Raw genomic sequence first — 24,190 nt, 5'->3', positions numbered from 1 at the left:
TGTTCCAACGTTACTTCTAAGCCATTATGAAAGATTCCTTTTATGAAAGATTTTTTAAAAAAAAAAAAAAGAAGATCAGTTACTGTTTATCCGTAGGCTATAACGAAATTTATTTGATCTATTTAATTTAAGTATTTGGACTATTAAGTTGGTGAAGTCATTTATTATTTATTTTATGTATGTGATTAATGTTTATATAGTTTGTTAGTCACCAAAGTGATCAAACTAGATTATTTAAAGTATTCACATGCATAAAAATCTTATGATCTCTATTTTGTGTGTGCGCTTATGTTATATAGTTTGTTAGTCACCAAAGTGGCCAAACTAGTATGTTAATGAAATTATGCATACATAAAATTGTAGTTTATTCATGAAATTAATGAAATGCCTATAATTGTAAATTAGAGGATAAATTAATTTTCAATATTGCTAGAATTTAAGGATTTACCCAAAGGTAGATCAATTATTCTATGAATAGTGAATATGATGAGGTAAATTAATATTCTTTAGTCAAACATATATTGTCTGTCCAAAGATGTCATATATATTTGGTTAAAAATATTAATTACCTATTAAAGACTAAAGGGCACTTAAATTATGATAGTGTGTCGTAGTATTTACCCAAAGGAGAATTGCGATGTGCTTTGACTGTTTTGTTGAATCCATATTGATCTGTAAGCATGTATTATCTATTTTGCAGCTATTCCTTTTCATTCGCTTGCTTCGTCTGTTACTGTGTTCAACGGATTGAACTTCTCTGAATGGCGTGAACAAGTCCAGTTTCACTTAGGTGTGATGGATCTTGACTTGACTCTGTTGAATGATAAGCCCGATGTCATTACTGATTCGAGCAGTGCGGATGAGAAATCTTTTCATAAAGCATGGGAACGCTCTAACAGGCTAAGCCTTATGTTTATGCGAATGAATGTTGCCAACAACATTAAGAGTACTATTCCACAAACAGAAAGTGCCAGGGAATATCTTAAGTTTGTGGAAGAACGTTTTCGTTCTGCAGATAAGTCTCTCGCTGGTACACTAATGGATGAACTCATGACCATGAAGTTTGATGGGGCGCGTAGTATGCAAAACCATATCATCGAGATGACTAACATTGCAGCAAGACTTCAGACCTTGGGGATGAAAGTGGATGACTCCTTCTTGGTTCAGTTTATTCTGAACTCGTTACCTCCTGAGTATGGACCTTTTCAAATTAACTATAACACTATTAAGGATAAGTGGAATATTAGTGAATTGTCTAGTATGCTTACTCAGGAGGAGTCAAGACTTAAGAAACAAGGGAGTCATTCAATTAACCTCATGGGTCAAGGAGCTGGTAAAGGACTTAAAGTGAAGGCCAACAAGTTCAAGAAGAAGAAAACACTTGCTAAAGCTCAACAGGATGCTAACAAGGAACATAAGGCAGATATGTGTCGTTTCTGTAACAAGGAAGGACACTATCAGAAAGATTGCCTGAAACATAAAGTTTGGTTCGAAAAGAAAGGTACAATTAGTGCTTTTGTATGTTTCGAATCAAATTTAGTAGAAGTTCCTAATAATACTTGGTGGCTTGATTCTGGTGCAACTGCTCATGTATCTACTACGTTGCATGGATTCCTTACGATCCAAACAACAAATCCAAATAGGGATTTCTTGTTCATGGGAAATCGTATGAAGGCTCCAATTGAAGGCATAGGGACTTATTGTTTGTTCATGGAGACTGGACGTCACCTTGATCTATTACAGACTCTTTATGTACCTTCAGTTTCTAGGAATTTGATTTCTGTTTCAAGACTTAATGTTTCTGGATTTGATTTAAAGTTTGGAAATAGATTTTTCAATTTATATAAGAATGCTATTTTTTATGGTTCTGGTTTTCTTAGTGATGGTTTATATAAATTGAAACTCGATATTGGTTTTTCTGAATCCCTTCTTACTGTTCAACATAATGTTGGAATTAAACGTAGTTCACTAGATGAAAGTTCTGCTTACTTGTGGCATAGACATTTGGGTCATATATCCAAAGAAAGTTTAGAAAGATTAGTAAAGAATGAAATTCTTTCGAATCTAAATTTTACTGATATTACTATATGTTTGGATTGCATTAAGGGAAAGCAAACCAAGCATAGTAAGAAAGGTGCCACAAGAAGCAGTCAGCTTCTTGAAATTATACACACCGATATTTGTGGACCCTTTGATGTTCCATCTTTTGGTGGAGAAAAATACTTTATCACTTTTATCGATTATTTTTCACGTTATGGATACATTTATTTGCTGAAAGAAAAATCTCAAACAGCAGATGCTCTCAAGGTGTTTGTTAATGAGGTTGAAAGGCAATTAGATAAAAAGGTGAAAATGATTAGGTCAGATAGAGGTGGTAAATATTATGAAAAATATAATGAGTCAGGACAATGTCCAGGTCCATTTGCAAAGTTCCTCGAGGAACGTGGCATATGTGCACAGTATACTATGCCAGGAACTCCTCAATAAAATGGTGTTGCAGAAAGGCGTAATCGAACATTTATGGACATGGTTAGGAGCATGATAAGTAATTCCTCATTACACAAATTATTGTGTATGTATGCTCTTAAAACCACTGTATATTTATTAAACAGGGTTCATAGTAAGGTAGTTCCAAAGACCCCTTTTAAACTGTGGACAGGAAAGAAACCTAGTTTAAGGCACCTACATGTTTGGGGTTGCCCAGCGGAAGCTAGAGTTTATAATCCACAAGAAAAGAAATTAGATTCTCGGACAGTAAGTGGTTACTTTATTGGTTACCTAGAGAAATCTAAAGGGTATGTGTTTTACTGTCCAAACCATAGTTCGAGAATTGTTGAAACCGGTAATGCAAGATTCATTGAGAATGGTGAAGTTAGTGGGACTGTTGAAAAGAAAAGTGTGGAAATTAAAGAGGTGAGGGTCAATATTCTATTACCCAGAAATATGCCTACTTCCACACAAATACCAAATATTGTTCCAGTTGTTGAAGAACACCTTGACAACACCGAGCAACATTTGAATGAAACACTTCATGAAGAAACTAACTCACAAATATCTGACACAAATGAAACACAAGAAATGCCATTAAGAAAGTCTCAAAGAGTTAGAAAATCGGTTATTTCGGATGATTACGTGGTTTATTTGCAAGAGTCAGATTTTGACGTTGGTCTTAATAAGGATCCGGTTTCATTTTTACAAGCCATAGAAAGTAATGAGTCTGACAAATGGATTGATTCCATAAAGGAAGAGTTAAAATCCATGAAATACAATAAAGTCTGGGATCTTGTTGAATTGCTAGAAAGTTCTAAAAGAATCGAGTGTATATGGGTCTTTAAGACCAAACACAATTCAAATGGCAATATTGAAATGATACAAAGCCAGACTTATTGTCAAGGGTTATACTCAGAAAGGAGGCATTGATTATAAAGAGACCTTTTCGCCGATCTCAAAGAAAGACTCGTTAAGAATTATTATGGATTTGGTGGCTCATTATGATTTAGAGTTACACCAAATGGATGTGAAAACTGCCTTTTTTAATGGAGATCTCGAGGAGAAAGTTTATATGGACCAACAAGAGGGTTTTTAAACTAAAGGAAAAGGTCAAATGGTGTGTAAACTAAAGAAGTCAATGGATGGACTTAAACAAGCCTCACGACAATGGTATATAAAGTTTAATGATACCATAACATCTTTTGGATTTGTGGAAAATACCGTTGATCGGTGTATATACCAAAAGATCAGTGGGAGAAAGTTTATATTTTTAGTCCTATATGTTGATGATATCCTACTTGCTGCTAATGATTTAGGCATATTGTGTGATACTAAAGATATTCTCTTTAAGAATTTTGAAAAGAAAGATATGGGTGAGGCATCCTATGTGATAGGAATAGAAATATTCCGTGATAGATCACAAGGATTATTGGGGATTGTCTCAGAAAGGTTATATCGAAAGAATTCTAGAGAGATTTAATATGAACAATTGTTCAGCAGGAATTGTTCCAATTCAAAAAGGGGAAAAATTTAGTCTCATGCAATGCCCTAAGAATGATGTAGAGCGAAAAGAAATGGAATCAATTCCTTACTCTTCTATTGTTCGTAGTATAATGTATGCTCAGACTTGCACAAGACTGGATATTAGTTTTGCGGTCGAAATGCTGGGAAGATATCAGAGTAACCCAGGAATTGATCACTAGAAAGCTGCAAAGAAAGTTTTGAGGTACCTGAAAGGAACGAAGGATTACATTCTCATGTATAGGAGATCCAAGCATTTGGAAGTTGTTGGATACTGGGATTCAGATTTCGCTGGATGTATTGACACTAGAAAATCCATGTTTGGCTTTTTGTTCCAATTAGCTGAAGGAGCAATATGGTGGAAGAGTGTCAAACAGTCTGTCATTGCTACATCCACGATGGAAGCATAATTTGTGGCATGTTTTGAAGCCACAATTCATGCATTATGGCTGCACAACTTTATTTCAGGACTTGGGGTTGTCGACACCATTACCAAGCCGCTAAAAATTTACTATGATAATTTCGCAACAGTATTCCTCTCCAAGAACGATAAGTACTCCAAAGGTACCAAGCATATGAAATTAAAGTACTTTACCACCAAGGAGGAAGTTCAGAAACAAAGAGTGTCACTTGAGCATATTAGAACAGATCTCATGATTGCAGATCCTTTAACAAATGGTTTATAGCCAAAGATATTTAAAGAACATGTACATAGAATGGGTCTTGGCTGTATTTATGACTGATGTATTTATGATGTTTTGACACTCTAAGCTTATTTATATGTTTCTGATATACACCAATGATTTCCTGTTTCTCATAATGGTGTACACATTATGTTTTGAGATATTACAGGATAAGTCTCAAGGAGACATTATTGTGAACCATAATATTTTATAGTTTATGAACCTGGTACAATGAGTTACTAATGTTGTAGTATATGGAAGGGAGTATGTAGACAAATAATATAGGCAAAAAGGCCAAAATTGTCCCTCTATTTTGAATAATTAGTCACGTTTATACCCATTTTTACTTTTCGTCTAAAATTGTCCCTACCGTTAACATAGTAACTAAAATTACCCCTAACCCTAACAGATGTCCTACATAGCACCTGGGACCCTTCTCCTAAACTGATAGCTAGGCAAATTCGAAACCAATTGAAAAGACCCGATCCATTTCACTGACTATCCATGAACCCGTTAGTCCACTCAATAAAATAGCCAAAACTCGGTAACTGTTAATTAGCTACACCATACCCACGACATCTCGTACTAAACTCCATCTCCACTGGTTCTCACTGCCAAATAAAAGATTCTATGTTTAATACTCCACTGTAGTAATATTCTAATCAAGTTTAATCAAAGTTTTGTATTCGAACATCATTTTGTTGAAAAGAAAAAATCTAACTTTGTGGATTCAACAACAAATCATTACTGTGTATATCGATTTTTGAGATTTTTGAAATATGTCAGTTCTACTTTAATTTTAGAGTTGGGATCGGTTGGCTGAAGTGATTTTATTCATCGGTTTGCTGCGGGAAAATCTACTTTGAGGGAAAAATTTTGGCCTCCATTGAAGGAGCTTCAAGCTTGAATTAAAAAGAAGAAGAAATCAGATCTAAGAACTTTTACTAGAATTTCAATTGGGTGTTATAAATTTTTGTTGGAAACATTTTTTAGAATTTGAATCTAATGTTTGAGGCATTTTTAGCTGATTCGAACTGGGTGCTAGGTTAAAATTTTCGGCGCCGACCTGGCAAGGAAGATGATCTGTCTTTCCGGTTTGGTCTTCTTTAATCAATGAAGAAGAAGACTAATTAATGGGTCGGGTGGCTTTTTAAAAATGGATTCATATTTGCTTAGTTGGCAAACTATTATGGGTCCCAGGTGCCATGTAGGACATCTGTTAGGGTTAGGGGTAATTTTAGTTACTATGTTAACGGTAGGGACAATTTTAGGCGGAAAGTAGAAACGGGTATAAACGTGACTAATTATTCAAAGTAGAGGGACAATTTTGGCCTTTTTATATATAACCGCCAAAACTCACATTTAGTGGTTTATCGTATTATGGTATTTATGATGGACATTATAGAAGAGATTTGTTTATGTGCAACTAGTGTTCCTATATTAAATATTAATATTATGTGATTATTGGGCCAAGTGGGAGAATGTAAGTTATTTTTCTACGTGTATGTGGCCCAATAAGATTAGGCCCATGATTAATATTTAATTAATTATCAAATCTCATCGGTCCGATCGGTTACTTGATGGACGTATCGGATTAAGTGAGAACCCCTATAAATTGGTCCTCTCCCCACCCATTAGGGTTACCGTATTTTATTTTCTTTCTTCCATCACTAAAGGCGGCGGTAACGAAAGCTAGGTAAGGAGCGAGAAACCAATTTTGAATTAACGCTTCCTCTTCACGATGATGGCTCACGATTCAGATATATTTTCTGTAACGATTTCGTGTAAGATTATCATGTTCAAGATCCTCGTACTCAATTAAAATTTATGCTAACATGCTTCACTTGCTTGTTGTTTAAAGAACAAAAGTCTAAGGTGAAAGCGAAGTTTCACCGGAAACAAACCTAATTAACAAATGCTTTTAAGCAATCAATGTCATTATATCTAGGTATCAACATTGGGCCCTAAATTAATCATTGATTTTCATCAAAATGCTTAAAATGCCCTTTCCAAGCCATGACCTTTCATTTTCGAATTTAAATTATATATATAACGAGGGTAAAACTATTTACATGTAAAGGAACTCATTGTATAAATTATTTATCCTCCTTGTTAGGCTTGTTAGGTAGAAACTTGCTCGCACCTAATTTTACAACAAAGCATGCCAACTTCATTGGGCAGATACACCTTAAATCAAATTGGTTTTATTATATATATATATATATATATATATATATATATATATATATATATATATATAAAACAAATAAAATAAAAATATCAGTTTAAAAAAAGATACCGCTTATTGGTCTATTAATTTATTCATTTATTTATTTTTTCAATTCTTAATGTCTATTAAGAAAAAATTTATGTACGCCACTGCAATTGACCATGGTTTACATGGTGGCTAAAAAAAATTAAATTATTTCTTTTTTTAAGAAATCAACACAATTTTGGAGCCAAATATATGTCAGCCAACAACTGTCAAGGTAGTAGTTGGGCTTACATGATTGGAACAAAATGTACTCATAATTAAGTACCTAACGTTAGACAAAGATGTTGCTGTCAACAATTGTCAAACTTTTCATGAACATAACCGTAATTACCATTACCATCTAAAAGAAAAGAAGAAGAAAAAACTGTACTGTGTGTGCCAATAACGGCTCCCTGATGAAAACTAGACATGTCATTTTTATCTTGACCTGTAAAAATTAGATTTACTTTTTTTCTTTCTAGAGGAATAAAAACAGTAAATAAAACAAAGTTGTTGTCAAAGTGGGATTCCTACCATCTCGTTCATAACAAAATCTTTGTGTATGACATGTATACTTAAGTAACACCAAGAGCGAACGCAGCAATTTTTACTGACAGTGTCGAAATTTATAGAACTTCGGGAATAATAACTTCAATTATCATATTTCTATCCAAGAAATATTCTTAGTCTATTAGGTCGGGTTCAATTTTATTTTATCACAATTTTTAGTTGAAGTTTGAACCTCGACCTTCTTGAACAAAATCAAGCACATAACCAAAACACCAAAGGACAATTTATGTCAAATGGTGTCATTTTTTTCTACTTATCCGTTTCCTCACAATATTAATATATATATATTTAGTAAAAAAAATTCGATGAAGCTCTGTGACACCGTTTCATTAGGCGTGCATCCGCCCCTCAGTAACACTATATAATACACTAATACAGTACTCATAATAGATGAGTAGCGGCAAAAAAAATCTTTTGTTAAACTTAAAATATAATGAAGGATACGTATGTGAATTGAGAAAATGGAGTTATCATATATAGTTAAACGATAAATTGATATGAGAATACATACAAATAATAAGTCAGGATTAAGAAAATTGGAATAGGAATTTTGTTTTTCCCTGATTGCGCAGCGTACAAGGCGTGTCTTTAATTTCACGAAGTGGTTTGCACCGCCCAACAGCCTTCTAAACAATCAATACTTCACTATGCCAGCTTTAGGTCTCCCTAACAATTCAACCCCAACTTCCTCCGCTTCTCATTACTCTTTCTTTACAATTTCTTATTTGACATATATTTCCCAGCAAACCGCGTAATTAATTTTGAGTTCACTCTCATTTCCCAACTTATGAGCTGTGTGTTACATGTATATATGTAGTTTCTGGCTCTCCCTTGCAAAACACATCCGCTCTAAAAGTTCATTAATTTACTCATAAAGACCAACATTAAAGCAAAATAAATCTTCAAAAAGGACAAACACTTTCTCATTTTTTGCTGCCAGTACTGCCCCTGCCATTTCTTTTCATTATAGTTGCTATCTTCCACTTTTAAAACACAGCTGCAACCATGCAAGAAAGGTCAAAAATGCAGAAGAAGAAATCAGCAGTTGCACGTAGAGCTTGGAACATTCTCCGCCTAGCCTTGTTATGGGCAAGAAAATGTGGCATTTTCAGGAACAGGCACCTTATAGCCGATCTCCGTTTGCTTCCCAAATACATTAAAAGCCTCCATCATACCGATGACTATGGTTACGGTGTTGGTCCCGGTGTGTTACATTATGGGGAGCGTGAGTTTTCCTTTGATGACACCCCTATCATTCATGTCAAGATGCATCGCCCTGCTTCCTTGCGTTTCAAGATGCCTAACATCCCCTGCATCAAACCTCAAGTTGACTTTGAATTTAACTTTGAAAATGATCATCATCTTGACGATGAAATGTACCATGGTTATGATGATGATGTTCCAAGGAGAAGTTTTTTGAAGGGTGCGGATGATGATAATGAAGACGATGAATATGCGAGCTGTGAGGTCACACAGGAGATTACTTGTCCTGGTGATGAAGCTATTGATATGAAGGCTGAGCAATTTATTGCAAAGTTCTATGAGCAAATAAAGCTGCAAAAGCAAATGTCATGTTTACAATACCATGAGACGTACGCTAATTGAAGATGACAATTAACGGAGAGTTGCTGACGCTTTTGGCTAATTACAATCTACGAATTTACTCTTTCTTGTATCCATTCTTGCCCTTGTTTCAGTTAGATACCTGTAGTATTCCTTATGTATAGGAGGCATTGCGGCATTTTTGTAGATGGATGAGGTGTTTCATTCCAGACTTAAAAAATAAAAGTATCAAAAAACAATTTCCAGAATGATTTTGCTTCTAGTGTTTACATGACACTGGTAAAACAGACGTTGACGACAGTCACCAGGGGGTAACGTTTTGCTTAATGGGATCAGAGGTAATATTCGGCAACTTGCAATGCTAGAAATCCGGTAAATACCGACCAGAAAAACCGACCAGCGTTGGTCGATTATGGCCAATTACCAACAAAAACGCGTCCATATACGCTTGGTCGCTATTTTGATGATCGTTTTAATATATCGACCAAGGTTGGTCGGTATGTTAAAACTGTGAGACCTAGCCAAATAAATAAAATAAAATAAAATAAAATAAAGAAAAATATTGATTGGATGGATTTGTGGCTGGGCGGTGGAACCAATTTGCAAGATATACAAATTGGCAAATTGGTTGAAGTTGTCAGACACCAATCAGTTTTGATTGGTTAAACTATCTGCTATAACTAGAGGCCTTCGTTCCTCATTTCAGATACACCAAATCAGAGAGATCGTAATAGAGCGTAGAGAAAGTAATCCACAGATTGTAATCTGTGAGATAAATAGTGAGTGTGAGTAATATTGTAGTGAGCTATTTAAAATAAAGAGTGTTATTTCTTTCGAAGTTGTAGTAGTCTCTTGACACTACTAAGTCGTAATATTATAGTGGAAATATTGCTTCGCTCGGGTATTGTATTTTACCCCGTTAGAAGAGTTGGTGTCTTCGTTACTCTCTTGTGTTATTGTGATTTATCGTGGATATTGTTCCTGGGCGAGATTATTATATTTTCCCAACAACATGGTATCAGAGCCATGGCGAATAATGGTTCGCTATCTTTCCAGTATTCACGTCTCACAAAAGATAATTATGAGAAATGGTGTCTACGCATGAAAGCCATTCTTGGCTCCCAGGATATGTGGGAAATCGTAGATAGAGGGTATGCAAAACCCGATAATGAGGAAGTTGTGCCTCAAAATAAAAAAGATGTCTTGGCAAAGACAAGGAAGAAGGATCAACAAGCCCTCACGCTGTCATGACCCGGATTTTCCACCCTCGGGAGTCGTGATGGCGCCTACTAATAAGAGCTAGGCAAGCCAATCCTTAACTACTTACTTCATTATCAAATTACTTCTTTTTAACAAATACAAGGTGATAACATGAAAACAGCGGAACTTTAAATAATTAAGCGGAAGATAACAATTAAATATCTGAAATCTGCATCTATTACAATTACTTAAGTCTCAACCGCCCAAAACCTGGTATCATAGTGTCACAAACGGTCTAAGATTTACTACATATAAAGTCTGAAGAAATTAATAATACACTATTCCGGAATATAAGGAAAATGAAACAGGAAAAATAGGAATAGAGAGAGACGCCAGGGCCTGCGGACGCCCGCAGGTCTACCTTGAATCTCCGCATGGACTGAAGGTAGCCTCCACACTATAGTCCAAAAGCTGCTCCGGGATCTGCACATAGTGCAGAGTGTAGTATCAGCACAACCGACCCCATGTGTTGGTAAGTGTCTAGACAAACCTCGGCGAAGTAGTGACGAGGCTAGGACCAGACTACCAAATAACCTATGCCGTTTAAGTACATATACATCGGAAAGAAATACAAAAATAACCAGTCAATATGGGAGGGGGAGCATGTTGTGGGGGAGATAACAATTCCGAATAGAAAGACATCAAGTAATGAAAGAACATCATAACTCAGATATCAACAAAGAACCAGAAATCAACAATTGCACGGCATCACCCTTCGTGCTTTTACTCTCGTCCTCACCCAAGCAATTATATAATAAAAGTGTGCAAGGCATCACTCTTCGTGCTTTTACTCTCTTTTCTCACCATATAATCAATAAAATCGGCACGGAAATGGTACATCGTGCAGCACGGCATCACCCTTCGTGCTTTACACTCTTTCCTCACAATAATACATGGCATTACCCTTCGTGCTTTACACTCTTTCCTCACAAAATAAACAATACACGGCATCACCCTTAGTGCTTTAACACTCTTCCTCACCCAAACAACAATCACAAACAATGGGGCAAGGGAATAAACAAGATTATAATAGGAATCCCGGCAAGGGAACAATAATTCAAAAATTAAGTCATGAAAATCACAATATAAGACTCACATGCATGCTTGACACCAATGTATAGATACTCATCACCATGCCTATACGGCGTACTCAACATTTATCACATAGCAAATAGGACTCAACTCCTAATCCCTCAAGCTAAGGTTAGACCAAACACTTACCTCGATGCCACAAACACAATTCACGATTTGACTATAGCTTTACCCATTGATTCCACCGCCAATTCGATCGTATCTAGTCACAAGTTACTTAATTACATCAATAAACGCTAAATGAATCAATTTGAATGCATGAAAATGAGTTTTCTAAAGTTTTACCCAAAAAGTCAAAAATCGCCCTCGGCCCACATGGTCATAACCCGAGGTTCGAAACAAACCCCACAAACCCAAATGTATAATTTATTTTGAAACCAGACCTCAAATCGAGGTCCAAATCCCCAATTTTTGAAAAACCTAGGTTCTATCCAAAATACCCAAATTCCCCCATGAAAATCATTGATTTTGAGTTGAAATCATGTTAAAAGATGTTAAGGAGTGAAGAAAATGAGTTAGAAATCACTTACCAACGTTTTGGAGAAGAAAGATTGTTTGAAAAATAGCCTCTTATGTTTTTGGGGTTTTGAAAAATGAAAAATAACTGAAAATCTCGTCTAAATATACCCCTATCAGACCCTCTGTGCGAACCGCACAAAATCGACTGCGGCCGCACAACCCTTCCTGTGGACTGCAGTGACATGCTTTAGTATTTTGGCTATAACTTTCTCTATGGATGTCCAAATTGTGATATCTTTACCTTTCTAGAAACTAGACACGAAGAGCTACAACTTTCGTTTTTTGAATAATCTCCAAATTCCTTGTAGATCAAAATATATATGCTTCCGAAGTCGGACCAGTAAAATATTTCTTCACCGCGAACCGCACAAAATCTAGTGCGGTCGCACTCCATTTTGTGCGGACCGCACAGGTCTATTCCGAGGCCTTCCACTTCTCTGAACCTGTAACAACTATGTTTTAAGCCTAAGACATCCCAGAACCTACCCGAAACTCACCCGAGCCCTCGGAACTCCAAACCAAGTGTACATACTAACTCAAAAACATCCTACGAACTTATTCATGTAATCAAATCACCAAAATAACATCATGAACATCGAATTAAACCTTAAGATCAATAAAATTTCTCAAAACTTCTTTAAACATCAAATTTTGCATCTAAGGTCCGAATCACGTCGAATGGATTCCGTTTCTTACCAAAATTTACCATCAACACATATAAATCATATTGAACCCGTACCAGGCTCCAGAACCATAATACGGGCCCGATACCACGGGTTTCACATAACATTTCACTTTTGAAAACCTTTATATTTTTGAGAAAATAATTTCTTTCAAAAATTCATTTCTCAGGTTTGGGACCTCGGAATTCGATTCCGGGAATACGCCCAAGTCCCATATTTTCCTACGGACCCTCCAGGACCGTCAAATCACGTGTCCGGATCCGTTTACCCAAAACGTTGACCGAAGTCAAATTAATTCATTTTACAGTCAAAATTTATCATTTTACACAGATTTTCACATATAAGCTTTCCGGCTACGCGCCCGGACTGCACACGCAAATCAAGGTGATGCTAAAAGAGGTCTTTAAGGTCTCGGAATGCAGAATTCATTTAAAAAAATAAGTGATGACCTTTTGGGTCATCATATTACATTTTCCACCTCTAAAACAATCGTTCGTCCTCGAACGGACAGAAGAATGAAGTACCTGAGTCGAGGAAAAGATGGGGATAACGGCTCCGCATATCGGACTCGGACTCCTAGGTCGATACCTCAGCAGGCTGACCTCTCCACTGAACACGAACAAAAAGAAAACTCTTCGATCTCAACTGACGAGCCTGCCGGTCTAGAATAGCTACCGGCTCCTCCTCATAAGACAAGTCCTTGTCCAACTGGACAGTGCTGAAATCTAACACGTGGGATGGATCATCGTGATACTTCTGAAGCATGGATACATGAAACATTGGATGCACGGCTGATAAGCTCGGAGGCAACGTAAGTCTATTAGCCACCTCTCCCACTCAATCAAGAATCTCAAACGTGCCAATGAACCTAGGGCTAAGTTTGCCCTTTTTCCCAAATCTCATCACGCCCTTCATAGGCGACACTCGAAGCAATACCCACTTACCGACCATGAATGCCAAATCACGAACCTTGCGGTCGGCATAACTCTTTTGTCTGGACTGAGCTGTACGAAGCCTATCCTGGATGATCCTGACCTTGTCCAAGGCATCTTGAACCAAATCCATACCCAACAATCGAGCCTCTCCCAGCTCAAACCATCCAACCAGAGACCGACACTGTCTACCATATAAAGCCTCATACGGAGCCATATGAATACTCGACTGGTAGCTATTGTTGTAGGCAAACTCTGCTCAAGGAAAAACTGATCCCACGAGCCTCCAAAGTTTATGACACAAGCTCGGAGCATATCCTTCAAAATCTGAATGGTCCGCTCGGACTGCCCGTCCGTCTGAGGATGAAAAGTTGTGCTCAACTCAACCTGCGTGCCCAATTCTCGCTGAACTGCTCTCCAGAAATGGAAGGTAAACTGCGTACCTCGATCCAAAATGATAGACTCGAGCACACCATGAAGACGAACAATCTCTCGGATATAGATCTCAGCTAACCTCTCGGAAGAATAAGAGACTGCCACAGGAATGAAATGCGCTGACTTGGTCAGCCTATCAACAATAACCCACACTGCATCAAACTTCCTCTGAGTCCGTGGGAGTCCAACAACAAAGTCCATAGCGATCCGCTCCCACTTCCACTCAGGAATCTCAATCTTCTGGAACAAACCGTCAGGCCTCTGATGCTCATACTTAACCTGCTGACAATTTAAACACCGAGCCACATATGCAATGATATCCTTCTTCATTCTCCGCCACCAATAATGTTGCCGCAAATCCTGATACATCTTTGCGGCACCCGGATAAATAAAGTACCGGGAACTATGGGCCTCTTCTAAAATCAACTCTCAAAGCCCATCCACATTAGGCATACAAACTTGACCCTGCAATCTCAAAACTCCATCATCACCTGAGGTAACCTTCTTGGCACCACCGTGCTACACCGTGTCTCTGAGGACACATAAATGGGGATCATCATACTGCCAATCTCGGATATGCTCCAATAATGAAGAGCGAGCGACTATGCAAGCTAACATGCGACTGGGCTCAGAAACATCAAACCTCACGAACTGATTGGCCAAAGCCTGAACATCCAAAGCAAGCGGTCTCTCACCGACCGGAATATAAGCAAGACTGCCCATACTGGCTTACTTCCTACTCAAAGCATCGGCCACCACATTGGCCTTTCCCAGGTGATATAAGATGATGATATCATAATCTTTTAACAACTCCAACCACCTCCTCTGCCTCAAATTCAACTCCTTTTCCTTGAACAAATACTGTAGACTCTTGTGATCCGTGAACACCTCACATGCCACGCCATACAGATAATGCCTCCAAATCTTCAACGTGTGAACAATGGCTGCCAACTCCAAATCATGAACTGGATAGTTCTTCTCATGAATCTTCAACTACCACGAAGCATAAGAAATGACCTTGCCATCATGCATCAATACTGCACCAAGTCCAATACTAGATGCATATAATAGACTGTATAAGGCCCTAAACCGGTGGTCAAAACCAACACCGGTGCCGTAGTCAGAGCTGTCTTGAGCTTCTGAAAGCTTGCCTCACACTCATCTGACCATCTGAACTAGGCACTCTTCTGGGTCAACTTGGTCATCGGGGTTGCGATAGATGAAAACCCCTCCATGAACCGACGATAGTAGCCTGCCAATCCCAAAAAACTCCGAATCTCTGTAGCTGATGCTGGTCTAGGCCAGTTCTTGACTGCCTCAATCTTTTTCGGATCAACCTGAACACCCTGTGCTGATACAACATGACCTAGGAATGCAACTGAACTCAACTATAACTCACACTTCGAGAACTTAGCATATAACTGACTATCTCTCAAGGTCTGAAGGAACACTCTAAGATGTTGCTCGTGCTCCTCCCGGCTACGGGAATATATCAAAATATCATCAATGAAGACAATCACGAACGAGTCCAAATAAGGCCTGAACACTCGGTTCATTAAATCCATAAAAGCTACTGGGGCATTTGTCAACCCGAATGACATAACCAAGAACTCATAATGCTCGTACCGAGTGCGGAAAGCTGTCTTAGGGACATCGGATGCCCTAATCCTCAACTGATGGTAGCCAGATCTTAAATCAATCTTTAAAAATACCTTGGCACCCTGAAGCTGATCAAACAAATCATCAATCCTCGGCAATGGATACTTATTCTTGATTGTAACCTTGTTTAACTGCCGATAATCAATACACATTCTCATCGATCCGTCCTTTTTCTTAACAAAAAACATTGGCGCACCCCAAGGCGAAACACTCGGCCTAATGAAACCCTTCTCAAGCAAGTCTTGCAACTGCTCCTTCAACTCTTTCAACTCAGGCGGGGCCATATGATATGGCGGGATAGAAATAGTCTGAGTGCCCGGAGCCAAATCAATGCAAAAGTCAATGTCTCTGTCGGGTGGCATACATGGCAGGTCTGAAGGGAAAACCTCAGGAAACTCACGAACAACGGCCACAGAATCAATAGAAGGGACCTCAGCACTAGAATCACGTGCCAACTATATGAACCCTTCGGGGATTTTTATCACTATTTCCTCACTATTTTTGAATTATTAATTGAACTCAATCCTATTGATATCTACTGTTTTAAAAACTCAGCCACTTTTACTCAGATTTGAAACATAAATGATATTTCTAAATGATTTTTTGGGCTGAGAACTACTGTTTTACTAATGTCTAAGGGGCTTGTGATGATTTTTGGACTGAGTGAGGTCGAGGGCCATATGTGAGGATATATTGAGTCATATGAGGCCGAGAGCCTGAATACTTTTATACGCCACGAGGTGGCTTGAGTGATATGAGGCCGAGGGCCTAGATTTGATGCCACGAGATGGCTTGATATTGCGCTTAGGCCGTAAGGGACCCCTCCTGGAGTCTGCACACCCCCAGTGAGCGCGGGTACCCATTGTGATCACAGAGTGAGCCTGAGGGGCTAAGAGTGTTCTGAGAGTGAGCCCGAGGGGCTGGTACTGTTCCGTACTGTTCTATGTGTTTACTTTATTTCCATTTGTATGCCATTACCTGTTGATTGTGTTACTTTATGTGTTATCTTCCTGATTGCCTGACATTACCTATTAAATTGAGTGTTAAGCCTGAGGGGCGGATTTCTGTATTTATCTGCACTAATTGTTTTGCATTCATTTGCATAACTATTGAAAAAGCCATTTTCAAAGAGGTTTAAACAGAGGTAAGATATTTCTAAAGATTTTACAGCTTCACTATTTTTCTCAAGGGTTTTACACCGCTTCTATACATCATGTTGGTTTGCTTTACGTGATTTCTTACTGCTCAGTTGTTATTTACCTTTATTACTCACTGAGTTGGAGTACTCACTTTACTCCCTGCACTTCGTGTGCAGATGCATGTATTTATTCACCCGGTAGCAGGTGTTGAGCTGATCGGAGGCTGAGTCATCGGAGTTTAGCAAGGTGACTGCCAGGGTTTGCAGCACCGCTCTTCTCCCTTCTCTTTCATCAGTCCTGTTTTGTACATTCAGACCTTGTAGTCGTATTTATACTCTAATAGATGCTCGTGACTTGTGACACACCGGTTTGGGCTGTGTCGGGATGGTTTCTACTATTGTTATCGTTATTTCCGCAAATTATGGTTATTATATCATGTTTTAGTACTATTTATGGTATTTAACTATTTAAATGAGGTGTTTTATTTTGGTCTGGCTGGCCTTGTCTTCACGAGAGGCACCATCAAGATCGGGTTCAGGGTTAGGGTCGTGACAAGTTGGTATCAGAGCCTAGGTTACATAGGTCTCACGAGTCATGAGCCGGTTTAGTAGAGTCTCGCGGATCGGCATGGAGATGTCTGTATTTATCCTTGAGAGGATGCAGAACCTTTAGGAAAACTTCACATTCTTGAATTCTTATCGTGCGTCCTTGATTCAGCTTGAAAAGTAACTTTTGAAATTCCTTCCACGCGTTCGTAAGCGCGCATTAGCGCTCAGTATCAGATATGCATCGATGGCTTGTAATTCCCCGATCGAGGGGCGAGATGTGATCTCTGTGAGTTTGATATGGGGCCAGTCTGGAGGACTTGAGGCCGCATCTTTGCCTATGGCTTGAGCACCGACGTGCTGGTTGTGTGAGCAAGAGTTTTGAACTTATATGTTCGGTACTGTCCCTATTAGTGGGAGTGACGGTTGGGTATCTACGTTAGCACTGCGAGATGTATCTATATGACTTAGAAGTGACGAGGAAGGTCTGCTGGATGATAGAAGAACTATTAGGTGCTTGAATTCTATCGCGATTCGAGGTATAGCCCCAAGTTATGGGCATGTGAAGTATCTTTTCATGTCTCCTAGTTGGGAGTGGAGTAGATTTCATGTTGCGGTATGAGTTCAAACTCAGAAAGACTAAGTGACTGCGTAATGGTTATGACGGTGGAAGGTATACATAAAAGTTAGTTTAAGGCGAAGCAGGTGGGTTATCTCCTGCGAAGTGTTCTGGAGTTGTGTGATCTTTATGTTGTCTGTTAGAAGATCCCATTTACAAGTGAAACATATGTGTGAATTTAATTTGGGTCACTTAAGAGAGTGGGTTTAATTGTTACGAGAGTAAATGCAAGATTTGTAGAAGATATGAAGTACCAGATGGTCTGTGTTCCACGAGCTTATGAAGGATTGAGTTAATCATATTATGGTATTATGGCAGCAATAGAGTATATACGTTATGAGTTATTGAGTGTGTTTTGATCTATGGCTTCGGGCCAAGTGGGGGAGTCTGCTATTGATTAGTTGATTGCACGTTTATGTGCTATGTTAGTCCCAGTTCGAGGCGTTCGGGCAAATTAGTTATGGCCTACGGGGATTGAGACCGAGGATGGCTCAAGTAAAGGAAAAATTCTTAACAAGGTATATAGTATGCTTCATAAGTGTGTAAGAATCACGGAATGTCTTGAGTTGTTATTGGTAAAGTATGCTCGGTGCATAGAGCAAGAAGTTGCTTGGTTGTAATTGAATGATGTCACATTCTGCGGTGTCGGAGTGCTAATGAGGCACAGGTTGATCAGTTCGTTTGATCAGACTAATTGCAGTTTGAGTAGAGTGAATAACTCGTGGGAGTGGTTCTAATGTGTTCAAGATTCTACATGTAACAATAGGGTAAGTTATAGTTGTATATGTGGTTAGAGACTGAGTTTTCATTGGAAGATGTCAAGACTTGTGGTGTTTTCTATAGTAATTGTGGGATTCTATGTATCAGTATCAGGAGGTAACGGATTTAGATTCGCAGGAAGTTCTTCAGAGCAAAGTATTTCAAATGTGGTGCTTTTAGGAATATTTAAGAGAGTATTCAGTGGCTTATGAGTCTTAGACAATGTGGTTTTATGCTTGGTCTCATGTGGTAATCCTGGGTTGAGGAATCTTGGTGATACAGCAAGAGAGAATATCAAGTTGAAGATGAATCAGAAGGAAATTTAGATAGATGGAGTAGCTTGATAGTAGACCGAATCGGTATGGTAAGGATATGATTAATTCCTTGTGTGTGTTCGAGGTAATAAGTTCTTTCAGGTATTTTGTGGCGATGCTCTTAGGTTTTGCTGGCTTGCTTAGCTTATTCAAGTTAGAAGGATTCAGTCCTGACAGGTCTGATTTATGCAAAGGGAACTCGGAGAGTTCTTGATGGTTTTTACCGAGGTTTGGAGATATATATCTTCTATGGGCATGCGATGTATAGTGATTTTTCTTCTAGACAGGACCAATGGAAAGTTTTGACTAGTGGAGTGTGTAGTTGTCTGTGGCTCGGAAGGGAGATGAAGTTATCATGTTATCCTAGGATGGTATGTTATATGCGGTATATTGTGAGGATCGAGATTTGCATGTGTAAAGTTACGGTCAGTTCTGAAAGGAAGTTCATGAAACTCTTAAGCAGCGGGTAGCCTCATATGATTAAGGAAATGGTACTGCTAATTGGAACTGATTTGACGAGGGTAGATGTTTCAGAAAAAGGGCAATGTGATTTAAGTTGATGGCACTTCGGTAGTATTATGGCACTTTCTCGTTAGATGGACTGCTGACATTCGAGTTTGCTTGGGGGCACAGAGGAATATTTGAATACCTCCCGTGGAGTGATTGGTATTTGAGGTGTGGTATGTGTTCGGACGGCGGAATTGGGATCAGGTATGATGATTCATGTGCTATATGGAGTTGGAGACTATGAGTCCTCATGTTCAGGCTATGTTACGGTTGTGAGTCGCGTGTGTCGGCATTGAGTAGTGACTATCGAGGTTTGGAGACCTGAGCGGATCTTTTGTTACTTGGTATGTTAGCTTTGGAAGTGATATTGGGTTCAGACTGGTTGTCTCTGTGTTGTGTCATTCGCGACTAGTGCGCTAAGGCAGCGTTGTTGGCTATGCCGGAAAATGCTACGGATTAAGTGGCGATGTTCGGTGGATTATGTCCCATTAGAGGAATTTTACATGCCGAAACCCAGCGGACGGCTAGGAAGGATTTGTCTTTCTTACTTGGCCTCTTGTGACGAGTGTCAGTGTTGAGCCTCCTTATGTTGATTCAGTTCCGGTGGTGAGGGACTCTTCGGATGTGTTTCTTACGGCAGGGCACCGTATCATATGGCATTGGAAGGAGTTATAGTAGTGTAAGGAACAGCTTCAGGATTTCCTTGATAAAGAGTTCATTGGTAGGCCGATGTGGATGCGTGTTCTAACTTGAGCCGGCTTGGTTGGTTCCGAATTGCATTGTTGAGGAATGTGTCGATTCGACTATTATTGAGTCTATTGGTGATCCGGGGAGATCTATGAGTTGCTTTCTGTGTTGTGAGACGTTATGATTTGTTGGTTATTGGCACATATGGTGCGGTTCTATTGGGGTTCATAGTGGAAGTCGAGCGGGAAGTGTAATTGGGTGTTGCTCAGTGAACGGCGTATTGGTTATGTCCTATCGGGTTTGTGTGGTATATGTTACTTGTTTCACTGTGGGTGTAATGATTTGCTTTGGTTCCAAATATCAAATTGTGCGTGGTTGTCAATTTCAAGCATAGTGACTTGAGGTGTCTTATGTGGAGCAGTGCTTGGATAGGATCGCACATTGCAGCGAAGCTATGTGGGATATGACCTTGCGGGTTAGATTCGTGTGTTCTATTCTATGATGTGAGATGGGTTCTCAGCCTTGTGTTGTGGTGGTACTGGTGAGCTTGAGGTATAGCTCTTTCATTTGAGTCATTTTCATGATTTGATTATGTTCGGACCGATGCTTATTGGTGCGCATATTATGCTAGTTGTGGCTTAGGCCTCTATTGATATGTCATGTCACTAGAGTAGTGTGTTGGATTAGAGGAGATCGTTCGGATCATTAATGAATACGAACGGATTCGATTTCAGCATGTTGGAAGGTTAATATCGAGGTTTGGCTCGAAATTTACTATGGTATTTGTCAGAGGAGAATTGGCTTCATGAATGGGTGATCTGAGAAAATGGTTATGGTTTATTGTGTATTTCATTTATCGTTGGCAGTATATGACAGAGTTGGAATGTGACTTTGGTTGATAAGAGGATTTCTACCAGTATTTCGTTGTTGTGGACAACTACTGTGAATAGAAGTTATCGCTACGAGTGTTTGAGTTATGTGGTATATCATCGGATTGCTCCCGAGGTTGCAGGCATGGGTTATTACAGCTGGTTCGGGTCTATTCAAAGTATAGGTGTGAGGTTTTGAACGTATTGATGGTTTCAGAAGTGGAAATGTGGTTATATGGCTTAGGGGCCAGACTGGAATGTGTAATTTCAGTTGCAATGTGTTATTGGACCTATATGAGATAGGGTGACGTGGGATCACCCCCGGGTATATGCATGGTAAAGTTATTCAGTTATTGGTTAGTTCTAGAACAACTCTGGGTATGTTCGAGGACGAACGTGTGTTTAAGTGGGGGAGGATGTAACGACCCGACCGGTCGTTTTGAGCTTTTGCACTTTGATTGCCAGTTCTCAGGCATGACTTGCCCTGTGTAATGTATTATGATTGATGTAGATCGTTGGTTTTGGTTTTAAGGAAAAATCGGAATGAATTTTAAAGAAAAGTCTCAGGTGAAATCTTTGAATTTGAAAGGTGTGACCAAGAGTTGAATTATTTGTATATGAGCTCGGAAAGGAATTTTTATGATTTGGTTAGCTTCGTTGGGTGATTTATAACTTAGGAGAGTGATCGAAATTTGGTTTTGGAGGTCCGGAGTAGAACTAGGCTTGAATTGGCGAAGTTGAGATTTTGGCGATTTCCGGTTGGTAGGTGTGATTTTGATCTGGGAGTCGGAATGGAATTCCGAGAGTTGAAGTACCTTTGTTATGTCATTTGGAATGTGTGTGCAAAATTTTAGGTCATTCGAACGTGATTTGGTTGGGTTTTTGATCGAAAACGTATTTCGGAAGTTTTTAGAAAACTTAGGCTTGAATTCGATGAGTTTCGGGTAATTTGATGTTGTTTGAGGTGTTTTGATGATTGGAACAAGTTCTAATGATGTTATGGGTTATATTGGTAGGTTTGGTTGAGATCCGAGGGCCTCGGGTGTGTTTCAGGAGGTTAAACTGATCAATTTCATGTTTTGAGAACTTCAGAAATTGCAGGTTTCAGTTGCAGGCATTTTAGCCTTCGCGTTCGCGAAGGGCCGAGGTTCATAAGCATCGCATTTGCAAAGGTTTGTGAGAGGACTTCATCGCATTCACGAGGGTGTATACGCGATCGCGTAGGAGGAATTGGGTCTGATGGTCAGTTAGTCATCGCGTCCGTGATAGAGCAAACGCATTCGCGAAGGTCAAGGCTATGGAAGCACTGCGTTTGCGACTGGCATGTTGTGTTCGCATAGGGTAAAGTTGGTCAACGCAATTTTTGTGCTATGCGTTCGTGGGTGGTTGACCGCGTTCGCGAAGAAGGTAAGTCAAGCCTGGGCAGAATGTTTTTTTAAGTCGTCTTGTCCGCGATTTTGGGTCTATTTTCACCCATAGGTGCTCGTTTTTGGAGATTTTTTAAGGAAATTAAAGAGGGATTCAAGAGGAATCGACTTGACGTAAGAATCTTGGTCTTAAAACTCGATTATATTGTGAAATCCACCTAGAAATTTCATGGAAAACTAAGCCTAAAATTGAAGAACTAGGGCTTGAGAAATTGGACTTTTGATTTGGGATTTGAAGGACCATTTGAGGTCGGATAGGATAACTTTTAATATATATGAACTCGTGAGGAGATAAAGAATCTAATGATGTGAAAATTTCTGAGTTTCAAGAAGTGGGCCCGAGGCTCAGGTTTTGGTAATTTCGGGATTTGTGTCCGATATTGATTGTTTTCGCTTTGGCTTTATTCCCTAGCATATTGTGATGTATACATTCTGATTTTGGATAGATTCGACGCGCATGGAAGCCGATTTGAGGGGCAAAGGCGTCGCGAGCTAGGGATTTCACCGGTTCGAGGTGCGTAATGATTGTAAATGATACTCTGAGGGTTTGAAACCCTGGATTGCACATCGTAGTGCTATATTAAGGTGAGACAAACGCTTAGTGATGAGCGTGGGGTCATTTAATATTGGGGATTGTGACTTGGTCCGTCCCGATTGATGATTTTACCGCGTATTTGACTGAAACTTATTTATTAACATCATGATTTGGGTTGATCGCCATATTTGGGCTTCGTGCCAACTATCTGAACCTTTCGGGGATTTTTATCACTATTTCCTTACTGTTTTTGAATTATTACTTGAACTCAGTCTTGTTGATATCTACTGTTTTACAAACTCAACCACTTTTACTTAGATTTCAAACTTAAATGATATTTCTAAATGATGTTTTGGGCTGAGAACTACTGTTTTACTAATGCCCGAGGGGCTTGTGATGATTTTCGGACTGAGTGAGGCCGAGGGCCATATGTGAAGATATATTGAGTGATATGAGGCCGAGGGCCTGAGATACTTTTATACGCCACGAGGTGGCTTGAGTGATATGAGGCCGAGGGCCTAGATTTGATGCCACGAGATGGCTTGATATTGCGCTTGGGCCGTAAGGGGCCACTCCCAGAGTCTGCACACCCCCAGTAAGCGCGGGTACCCATTGTGATCACAGAGTGAGCCCGAGGGGCTGAGAGTATTCTTAGAGTGAGCTCGAGGGGCTGGTACTGTTCTATGTGTTTACTTTATTTCCATTTGTCTGCAACTACCTGTTGATTGTGTTACTTTATGTGTTATCTTCCTGATTGCCTGGCATTACCTGTTAAATTGAGTGTTGAACCCGAGGGGCGGATTTCTATGCTTATCTGCACTAATTGTTTTGCATTCATTTGCATAACTGTTGAAAAAAGCCATTTTCAAAAGAGGTTTAAACTGAGCTAAAATATTTCTATAGATTTCACAGCTTCACTATTTTTCTCAAGGGTTTTACACCGCTTCTATACAGCATGTTGGTTTGCTTTACGAGATTTCTTACTGCTCAGTTTTTATTTACCTTTATTACTCACTGAATTGGAGTACTCACTTTACTCCCTGCACTTCGTGTGCAGATGCAAGTATTTATTCACCCGGTAGCGGGTGTTGAGCTGATCGAAGGCTGAGTCATCGGAGTTTAGCAAGG

The 24,190-nt window shown here is 39.2% G+C and overlaps 2 protein-coding genes across 2 annotated transcripts; both read left to right on the top strand.

Annotated features, from left to right (window-relative positions):
• The first annotated feature begins 3,472 nt into the window (after positions 1-3,472).
• LOC142176073 (uncharacterized) lies at positions 3,473-4,421 on the top strand. Its single transcript, XM_075243133.1, has 3 exons — positions 3,473-3,578; positions 3,807-3,939; positions 4,256-4,421. Exons 1-3 carry the CDS (start codon positions 3,473-3,475, stop codon positions 4,419-4,421), a joined length of 405 nt encoding a protein of 134 aa, XP_075099234.1.
• A 4,120-nt stretch (positions 4,422-8,541) lies between these two features.
• LOC142176072 (uncharacterized) lies at positions 8,542-9,123 on the top strand. The gene has a single exon (XM_075243132.1). The coding sequence runs from the start codon at positions 8,542-8,544 to the stop codon at positions 9,121-9,123; it is 582 nt and encodes a 193-aa protein (XP_075099233.1).
• Positions 9,124-24,190: the final 15,067 nt, after the last annotated feature.

The sequence above is a fragment of the Nicotiana tabacum genome, chromosome 22 (assembly GCF_000715075.1).
Source record: "Nicotiana tabacum cultivar K326 chromosome 22, ASM71507v2, whole genome shotgun sequence".
NCBI lineage: Eukaryota > Viridiplantae > Streptophyta > Magnoliopsida > Solanales > Solanaceae > Nicotiana > Nicotiana tabacum.
This window is presented reverse-complemented; position numbering and strand designations above follow the sequence as displayed.

What these genes read in the sequence shown, in the direction of transcription:
- LOC142176072 (XM_075243132.1), top strand. Translation starts at nt 8,542, where the DNA reads ATGCAGAAGAAGAAATCAGCAGTTGCACGTAGAGCTTGGAACATTCTC.
- LOC142176073 (XM_075243133.1), top strand. Translation starts at nt 3,473, where the DNA reads ATGGATTTGGTGGCTCATTATGATTTAGAGTTACACCAAATGGATGTG. An exon ending in TTATATGGACCAACAAGAGG is followed by an intron (nt 3,579 to 3,806) that starts GTTTTTAAACTA and finishes CTAATGATTTAG; the next exon opens with GCATATTGTGTGATACTAAA. An exon ending in TTGGGGATTGTCTCAGAAAG is followed by an intron (nt 3,940 to 4,255) that starts GTTATATCGAAA and finishes TCTCATGTATAG; the next exon opens with GAGATCCAAGCATTTGGAAG.